Source organism: Gymnoscopelus braueri (genome assembly GCF_963280865.1).
Source record: "Gymnoscopelus braueri genome assembly, chromosome: 18".
In the NCBI taxonomy this organism is placed as follows: Eukaryota; Metazoa; Chordata; class Actinopteri; order Myctophiformes; family Myctophidae; genus Gymnoscopelus; species Gymnoscopelus braueri.
Genome location: NC_137618.1, coordinates 6,031,902 through 6,042,151, shown reverse-complemented (window position 1 = coordinate 6,042,151; position 10,250 = coordinate 6,031,902). Strand labels below are relative to the sequence as shown.

Sequence of the window (10,250 nt, the reverse complement as noted above, 5' to 3'; positions counted from 1 at the left end):
CATACAAAGATATTTTAGCTAAAACTGAGGCCCTTATCACACCGGTCACAGTGGAAAGGTTTTCCTCCAGTGTTGACTCGCTAGTATGGGAAATGTTTTCCTCAAGTGTGCTTACGCTGGTGGTGTCTCTTCAGATTACCTGACTCATTGAAACCGATGTCACACAATTTACACCGGAAGGGTTTTTCTCCAGTGTTTTTGTATATAATTTTTATTTTTCCATGCTTCCCCCCCCCCCTTTTTTTGTACATATATTTTTTAAATGCTTTTTTTGTACATAGTGGTATTTTTTCTGTATTATCTGTATTTTCATGTTGATATTTGAACTGTTTGGTTGCTACTATATATGACTATGAAATTAACTCAAGGACCCCAACGGAAACAAGTCCGCAAGGACTTTTTTGGCCGGACCTTTTAGACAAAAGCATTATAAATGTAACTGTGTTGTTTTACATTCTTTTGCCTAATAAAAATTTCAATCAATCAATCAATCAATGTGGAGACGCTGGTGTGTCTTCAGCAGACCTAACTGACTAAAGCTTTTGTCACAATGTTCACAGTTTGCACACAATACAGCCATGGCAGGTGAGATGCTAATTCACAGTTTACCAAATTTAGAATAAAAACTTATAAGTATACGTATTTTTTATTTTATTTATTTTTTTACTTGTCAATCAGTTTTTAACTCAGGAATCCAACTACAGTTTCCCCCCCATCAAACGGGTGATGATAAAATGGGACGGGGGACGGAGCCAGAGGTTACTGATTCGACAAGAAGCCTAGTCTTGTATATCATATATCATTATATTACATAAGTGTGTGAATAACTATCTTCCATAGTCAATCAAATTCCATAGTACACACCTAATAAACTACAGCAGCTAAGAACACTTTGCAGTGAAACATTATGATCTTATAAACCGTACTTCATACATATAAACCAGTCCTGGATTATTTAGTGTTTGCAGTAGCTGTACAACATTTTGGGGTGTGGGGGGGTGAAGGGGGTTATTGGCATCAAAATATTAGAGTACCAGAGTAAAAGTTCTCAGATTTTCCAAATATTGTCAAGCTTTTTAAAAAAAAAGCAGATCTACAAGATCACAACACCTCACATTTGCAGTTACATGGACAGGTACTGTATATTCCACTTATATTCAGAATGACTGCTCATTCAGAATAAAAATACTCATGTAAACACCTCAATTGGAATAGAATATTCCATTCCGGTCTGTTCTGAATTAATTTTCATTCAGGTTTGGAGGGGCGGTATATACCAATCGAATTTACCATATAAACACTTTATTCCGAACACTGCTTGGAGTATGCATTCTTTTGCACATGTCCGCGTTTAGTAGTGCTGTCAGAATTGGCCAAAAATGACCTATAAAATATTAAAAATATAAATATTAAATATTGTATGCAGTAAAACATTAATTCAAAGACTGTATATATCTCAAATATCTCAAAAACAACAAAACATTTAAAAGTAAAAAGCATGTGTGTCCACAGTAAGCTGAGTTTTCAGCTACTCAAGTCCCATGGGGTGTCCAGCAAGATTTCAAATGGAACGAGTTGAATTGAGCTTTAGAAATAAAAATCACTGGTTTGTTGGTGGCTCAACAGCATATTTACCAAAATATGATTGCCCCCCAAAAAAGTAGAACATCCTGGAAATGATAGAAAGCACTTAAATGAATAAAATATTGCACAATCTAAAATCCAGCCCACCCTGTTAACTTTTTATTTGTTTATATATATATATATTTGCTATTATGTAGTATCTTGCTCTTCATAACTTTGCTCACCACCATTTCTAGCTCATATATTACCTGGAAAAGGTCAACTTCACCACATCATTTGGTGATGATGTATCATTTGATGAGAATGGTGATGCTTTACCAATCTATGATGTCATAAACTGGGTGTGGCTCCCTGATGGAAGCACAAAGCTTCAAAACGTAGGTGTGATCAAGAAGTCAGCCTCCACAGGTGAAGAACTCATATTTGATGTTGATGAAGATGGAATCTTCTGGAACGTTGAATCCACAAAGGTCACTTTAACTCTCTGCAATCGCTAAAGTTGAGCTAATGATGTGAATGTGTTATCTCCGCCAGGATGGGAGACAGAGATTATGTTTTCTCCCCTGTCTGTGTGTGTCCGTCAATCTGTGTGCAGCTAATATCGGATACCGCTGGACTGACCTTCGTCAAACATTGCATGCACACAGGGCGCTCGGGTGGCACAGTGGTAAACGTGCCTGCCTGCTACCGTGAAGAGTACCGTGGAGACCATTCACTGTGGTGCATCCGGCTTTGTCGAGTGTCTATGTACGAACACAATTGGTCTGCGTTCTGGGGAGGGAAGCTGGGCGGGGAGGGTGATATCACTGTATGTATTCCTACGGGCTGGGGCGGCAACTGTCAGCAGGGAGTGTTGGGTGGGAGGAGTAGGACAAAGGCTCTACGTCCTCCCGGTGGGGGCTCCTCACTGGCAGGTGAGTCTGTCAGAGCGTCTGCCTCTGCCACAGTCTGTGCCACACCCAAATTGCCCAGTGACAAGTGACAACACACAACATGTGTGCGGGGACGAATCAATTAGCATTTTCTTCAAAACACACCTTTTGACACACCTCGATTGCTTTATTATTATTACCTTTCACCATTAGCTATGGTCTTTCCCCCAGCTTCCTGATGGCCTTAACCCATGACTTGAACAGCCTTGGCTAGGCAACCCAGCCTGGCAGAGATATGTGCTCAGAGGAACACACTTTTCTAGGTTTAGACTGAAATTGATCCCTGTTTGTTTCCTCTGCAGCCTCCTCGGTCAGTATGCAGTGAGAGGTGTTCCCCTGGATCCCGTGTGGCCAGAAAGAAAGGAGAACCTTTCTGCTGCTTTGACTGCATTACTTGTTCTGAGGGAAAGATCAGCAATGAAACTGGTTGGTTTACATCATGTGGCTATGTACACTAGGTAAAGATGATACTGTATTTGTCTGTCCAATTAACATGGCCCTCCTTATTAGACTCTACAGAATGCACCAGTTGTCCAGAAGACTTCTGGTCCAATCCCCAGCATGACCAGTGTGTCCCTAAGGCCATTGAGTTCCTCTCCTACCATGAGGGCCTGGGTATCTCCTTGACAACCATCTCATTGCTAGGCACACTTATGTGTGCCATTGTCAAGGGAATCTTCGTCTATCATCGAGACACACCCATTGTGCGCGCCAACAACTCAGAACTCAGCTTCCAACTTTTACTGTCACTCAAACTATGTTTCTTGTGCTCACTTCTGTTCATTGGCCGTCCCAGGCTCTGGACTTGTCAGCTGAGGCATGCAGCATTTGGGATCAGCTTTGTGCTGTGTGTCTCGTGTATCCTGGTAAAGACTATGGTGGTGTTGGCTGTGTTCAAGGCCTCCAAGCCTGGGGGTGCAGACATTCGGAAGTTTTTTGGTGTGATGCAGCAGAGAGGAACAGTTCTGGCTCTTACTTCCATCCAGGCAATAATCTGCACAGCCTGGCTTGTGTCTGCCTCACCGACTCCTCATAAAAACACACAATACCACAGTGATAAGATAGTCTATGAGTGTGATGTGGGATCAACAGTGGGTTTTGCCGTGTTACTAGGTTATATTGGTTTACTGGCACTCCTCAGCTTCATCCTAGCATTCATGGCAAGGAATCTTCCAGACAACTTCAATGAAGCCAAGTTCATCACTTTCAGCATGTTGATCTTCTGTGCCGTGTGGATAGCCTTCATCCCAGCATATATCAGCTCCCCAGGCAAATATGCAGTTGTAGTGGAGATATTTGCTATTTTAGCATCTAGTTTTGGCATTTTGGTTTCACTGTTTGGACCAAAGTGTTATATAATGCTTTTGAAACCTGAGAGAAACACTAAAAAGTCCATCATGGGCCGTGGTGCCACCAAGACGTAGTAGCAGAAATTCAATGACAAATGTTTTGTGTGTTTTATCAACACAATCTCATTAGCAAACGTACAATTGATAAGTAATGACCACATGACGAAAACGTGCTAAGACTAGACTAAGTTAGGTTACTTAAGTTTAACAGTTTATTTTAACATAATGAGATGAATGTGGAACGGGATGAGGAACCCAAGGTAGGGCGAGACTCAGGGTGAGGGCATAGTCTCGGGAGCTGACGGCCATCGTTGCTCTACTCAGGGAGCGGTCGGTCGTCTCTGCTCCGTCACTGCCCCCCTGGATTCCTATAGAAATAGAGACTGAAGGAAGAAGAGCGAGAATCGAGGAGGAAGGAGGTTGGGGTGGAGGAGGACGACAAACTTGAAAGCAATGAATAACAGAAATAGCCGATATACAAGCGCAGTACTCACAACCCATGTTTGGTTTGTCATGAAGCAGAACTAACAAGCCAGTTGAGAGATTGCAGGTGAATTTATACTGTGGTGATTGCAACAAGGATTGGCTGTGAGTGGAGGCAGGTGTAGTGGATACGGGTGCTAATGAGTGAAGGCGGGAAGCAATTGAGAACGGGGAGTGGCCGTGATAAGCAGAGAGTGGTCTCCACTCCTGAACCTGCGTTGTATGCAACTTCATAATACGTAACATATTTACTGCCAATACTTACATTTGTTACATGTCCCCAGTATGTATTACGCATTCAAATATTTCAAATGTATGTATATTAAGTGTTTGAAATGTCTTTTTCTCATGCCAATACAAATAAAGCTCCTTTGAATTGAATTGTAACGTGCGGCCATGTGTGAACATGAATGAATGGGCGTTACATGCTTTGCATGTAGCTCGGACAATCTGTCGCAGAGCGGAGCGGCGTGTTCCTCCTATATGTTTATAAATGTTGGATGTGTACTTACATTACAAAGTAGTGCCAATGACTGTATACTGCATAGCTGTGGGTTTGAGAGGGGGTACTATTATGTTCTGGATGCTGACCTGAATGAAAATGGTGAAACTAAGAATTTAATGTTCTACATGCTCAACTTGTTGTTTCCAGCAATTGCGGATACATTGGTTACAATATCAGCATTATGTGACACACAAAGGCTATGTGTGTGGAATGTGATGCCTGTTGTTATTTAGACATTATTAGGAATGCTGGTAGTTTTAGTAACAACAGTAGTAATAGCAGTAGGACTGCAGGTTTCACCACCAAAGATAGCAGAGATCGAGAGACACCAGAGTTTACGTTCTATCGAGGACGTCATTAAGTAAAAGGGTGAGCATGGAAAGGGTGAATCAACAGATTTCACATTTAACATCTTAAACTTGTTTCCACCAGCTGTGAATACATTGAAATAAAAAAAATCTGAATTAAGAAAATTTTTTAAAATAATAATGAGCTAAACTACAATAACTTCGATCTGGAGCTGTAACCCCATATTTGGGAAAGACTGACTGACATATGACATATTGATGACATATGACATATGGATGACATCATAATGATGATGTCAGTGTCACTCTATATTTGGGCAAGTGATGGACCAGACCACATAGACTTCTGTTTTTGTTGGCTGCTCATTTGGAGCTTTGTAGAGTTTATGGAGTTCCACAGCAGGGATGTTTTACATTCATTATTAGACATTGTAATGGTATGACAAGAGACAACATGGCTTCAGTAATAATCAAACCGACTCATCTACTATCTTGCATCATAAGGGCAGGCAGATGTCTAGACCTGAACTGGACAAGGACTTCCTTTGTATTTGAGAGAAGTTTTGTCACTGGAGAAGGAGACCGTAGGATCCCTAAAATATACACCAAAACTGGAGACAAAGGTTTTTCTAGCACCTTCACCGGGGAACGGAGGCCAAAGGAAGACCAGGTGTTTGAAGCATTAGGAAGTGCAGATGAATTGTCATCAGCCATAGGGTTGGCCAGGGAGCTGTGCATTGAAAAGGGCCATGCATTCACTTATCAGCTAGACAGGATACAGTGTGTTATACAAGATGTGGGCTCAAACATTGCCACCCCTCTGTCATCTGCACGAGAAAGTCACGTGAAGAAAACCAGATTCTCCCCTCAACCAGTGGTGGACTTGGAAAGCTGGATTGATGAATTCACAGACAAACTCCCACCGCTCACCAACTTCATCTTGCCCTCCGGGGGTAAGAGCAGCGCTGCTTTGCATGTAGCTCGGACAATCTGTCGCAGAGCGGAGCGGCGTGTTGCTCCTATCGTGCGCTCAGGTGAGGCAGATCAAGATGTTGCCACATTTTTAAACAGGCTGAGTGATTACCTGTTTACTGTGGCCAGATATGCAGCAATGAAAGAGGGCAATGAAGAGAAAATCTACAAAAGATCTGAATAAAGTAGCCTACATTCTGGAGGAAGGAATATAGGAGTAGGATATAGAGTGTGGAATATATACATTTGAATATGCCAGTTTGAAAGTGGTTACATTTGTGTTGCTATCACTGTGCTTCACAATGATGTTATATGTGGGACTTAAAGGACGACTTCACCACTTTTCAACATATCTTCATATAATAGGTCCTCACTAATGCTCATGATAAAATGGTAAAAAAAAATCTAATCAGTCTCTCTCAGAGGAGGGCTGTAGACAGTTCAGAAACCCGTCTACCAGTGACATCATCGATGGGGAATCCAAGCTAATAGAAACTGCAGGCTTTGTCTTCCTGGAAAGTTGCAATACAATAATAGATCCCATTGTTCTCCCCTTAATAGAAATCTGAATAAAGAAAATGTAATCTTTTGGGGGGGGGGAAATCCTGCCTAACGGTGATGTCACTGGTAGATGGGTTTCTGGACTGTCCACAGCCCTCCTATGAGACACAGACCAAGTAGAAAAATTGTATCATTTTATCATGAGCATTAGTGAGGACCTATTATATGAAGATATGTTGAAAAGTGGTCAAGTCGTCCTAGTGAAGTCGTAGATGTATGACAAATAGGACAGATATCACATTGAGAACATACAGGCAGACAGTGGATCAAATTATTTTGTGCTACGTGTTGCACTACATCCAAACAGACACGCCTCCCCCCTAGATTTGGTCTGCCGGTCTGAAGTTTAACACGGTTGTGGTATCTGAACAGTATGCAAGTAAAACTCCTCATAACATAATGTACAAATCTAAAACCATATGTTAGCAGTACTGGGATCACAAGTCCACTTTGGCCTGTACACAGGAGAGCTTATTCAGAGGTGGCTGATGGGCCTAGCCAGGTGGGGGTGGAATTAGCATTCCCAATTGGGGAGACAAAAGGTCTCCACTCCCTTCCTCCATGCACTTGCAAATCATGTCACCTAATGTTCAAAGAAGTTAATCAACAGGTGGTGGGGGCTCTCCCCCACCCCACAGTCTGTGTTCTAAATGTAAATGTGAAATACAGGGCATAAAAGTAAACTGTAATGTGACTTTAGGAACACACTCTCACAAGCCGTCAGGCTGGGGGGTGGACAGGGGCTCTGCTCCTGGCTGCTCCTCTGAATGCTGGTTGTTTGTTGCTGACTCTGAATAAACACACTGAATGGAACCTGGAAACCCTGACGTCCGTCTCCGTCTGCTTCTTCTCCTCTTCTTATAACAACTACAAGCCTGATAACACACGGTCTGATGCTTCATAATATACGACATTTGGCGAACCAGCGGCTATTGTTGCTTTCCTTTCCGGAGGCGCTTTAGAGAAGAACCTGTGTATTTTGAGGTGGCCGCAGGAGCGGGCCTGTGCGGAGGATTGGGTCCGTGGATGTCTTCCTACGGCGAGGTGGACCACCGCGGAGCAGACCATGGAGACTTCAGGGCGACCTACGATGTATGCCTTGCGACGGCGACGTTGTGATGACTGCGCGGCCGCTCGGGACCAGATCTCGGATGGCTACACAACTGCCTACTCTACTCTTCTCATGGGGACGGCGGTGCGGAAAACTTTCTGTGTCAAAGTTGTCCGTGGGGGGAGAAGAGGTGAGCATGGAGAGAGGCTATTTTTTGGCTGGAACAATGATATCACCTGGAACTGCGCTCAGCTATTCTGTTGACGTGCGTGGACATTGAGATTGAGGCGACGAAAGCAGCATTATTGGATGGAACACTGAACATTCGGGACAAGAGGTTGTATTTTAGTGATAAAGTGATTTGAACCACGGAGCGTTATTTTTGTTGCCGTGCGTAAAAGTGTGATGTGAGGATTTAGTTGTTACACTCTCTGGTCTATTTCATTGAAGAAACACTTTCTTCTGTTCAATGTCGGCACCTCCGTTGGTAGTTAGCATGTGTAGTTAATAGGAGTACTCGAAAGGTTCTATCTTTGGTTACAAGTTTGGTGACTCGGCGTGGGGGGACATTGGTAGGGGGAAGGGTTATCTTTAGTGTGAGAGTTTAAAGACAACAGAGAGACCTGCGCACTATTGAATGAGAATGCATTTTGACTGGTGTTTTTAAGTTCAGCACCGTATTGATGTATTTTCTGAGAATAAGGTTTTCTGAGTTGTTTTATTTTTAAAGCTTGTTTTATTTTTTAAATAGTTTCAGTCTTTGCCTTTGGTGTCAGTCGAAAGTCATGTGATCCATGACGCACGCGTCCAATGTTAGCCGATCCGTTACTAAATATTTATATTCTTGCTTGATTTTGTGAAACAGTTTGTTTATTTTTATTTTGAAATTTAAGGTAAATCACTGTATGACCATTATGTAATTTTGATGCTTGTATCTAAGTTGTTTTGTCTGATGTGATGTTTGATGTTAATTCTTCCTAAATGTTCTTTGTTTAGGTTTCAGCCATTGATTGGTCTTGGGGGGTGTAGCAGGATGTTGTTTTTTGATGTTTTCTCTTGCAAACTGTTCTATTTAATATACCTGGTTGCGGAAGAAGTTAAATTCTTCCGTGGGGGGAATAGTTGTGTGGTATCTGAACAGTATGCAAGTAAAACTCCTCATAACATAATGTACAAATCTAAAACCATATGTTAGCAGTACTGGGATCACAAGTCCACTTTGGCCTGTACACAGGAGAGCTTATTCAGAGGTGGCTGATGGGCCTAGCCAGGTGGGGGTGGAATTAGCATTCCCAATTGGGGAGACAAAAGGTCTCCACTCCCTTCCTCCATGCACTTGCAAATCATGTCACCTAATGTTCAAAGAAGTTAATCAACAGGTGGTGGGGGCTCTCCCCCACCCCACAGTCTGTGTTCTAAATGTAAATGTGAAATACAGGGCATAAAAGTAAACTGTAATGTGACTTTAGGAACACACTCTCACAAGCCGTCAGGCTGGGGGGTGGACAGGGGCTCTGCTCCTGGCTGCTCCTCTGAATGCTGGTTGTTTGTTGCTGACTCTGAATAAACACACTGAATGGAACCTGGAAACCCTGACGTCCGTCTCCGTCTGCTTCTTCTCCTCTTCTTATAACAACTACAAGCCTGATAACACACGGTCTGATGCTTCATAATATACGACACGGTCTCAACCCATTTAGACCTGTAACCCCATTACGTAACTATACCTGTCAAGCCGGGAACCCCTTTTGGGGTTCTTGTTGCTATGTACAGTATATAGCAACATAATGTTTTTGTAATTTTTGGGCGGTGTAGCCGCCCCTATAAGTGGGGTTGGGACACCTCATTAGCATTAGTTTCCTGCACTGTGATTGGCCCACTTTCCTGTACTGTGATTGGCTGACTTTATTGGCTGACTCTATTCAGCACTGTGATTGGCTAGCGAGACACAATTTTTAATTTGCAATACTTTTACTTCTACTCCACTACATCTCAGAGGCATGTTGTACTTTTTACTCCACAACAATTATTTAAAAACTTTAAAAAAAAGTTATTAGTTACTTGATTTTGGTTATTATTACAAACATTAACCACTTCAGCCCTCTATATATTTCGGCCATTTGAAATAGCAGATCTACAAGCTCACATTATGAGCTTGTAGATCTGCTACTTTCAAAAGATTTTTTACATTTTATACATTTGAAAAGTTGTGAAATGGGACATTCTGCATAATGAGTACTTTCTACTTTTGGTGCTTTAAAGGGGAAATCCACCCATTTTCAATATTTAACTATGTCATTAATATAGCATAAAGGAGTTGTGTGGAAATAAGAAAACATTTAAAAAAAAATTAACATTGCAAAAAAATTTAACATTGCAAAAAAATTAACATTGCAAATTACACTGTGATGACTCATCATGGTGTAATTTGCAATGTTAATTTTTTTGCAATGTTAAATTTTTTTGCAATGTTAATTTTTTTTTTAATTTTTTCTTATTTCCACA

General features: G+C 41.8%; 1 protein-coding gene across 1 annotated transcript; it reads left to right on the top strand.

The window, feature by feature from the left end:
* Positions 1-5,615: 5,615 nt before the first annotated feature.
* On the top strand, positions 5,616-6,317 carry LOC308073531 (corrinoid adenosyltransferase MMAB-like; the record flags this gene model as incomplete). The annotated part of the gene is made up of 1 exon (XM_080412469.1): positions 5,616-6,317. One exon carries the CDS (start codon positions 5,616-5,618, stop codon positions 6,315-6,317), a length of 702 nt encoding a protein of 233 aa, XP_080268595.1.
* Between the last annotated feature and the right edge of the window lie 3,933 nt (positions 6,318-10,250).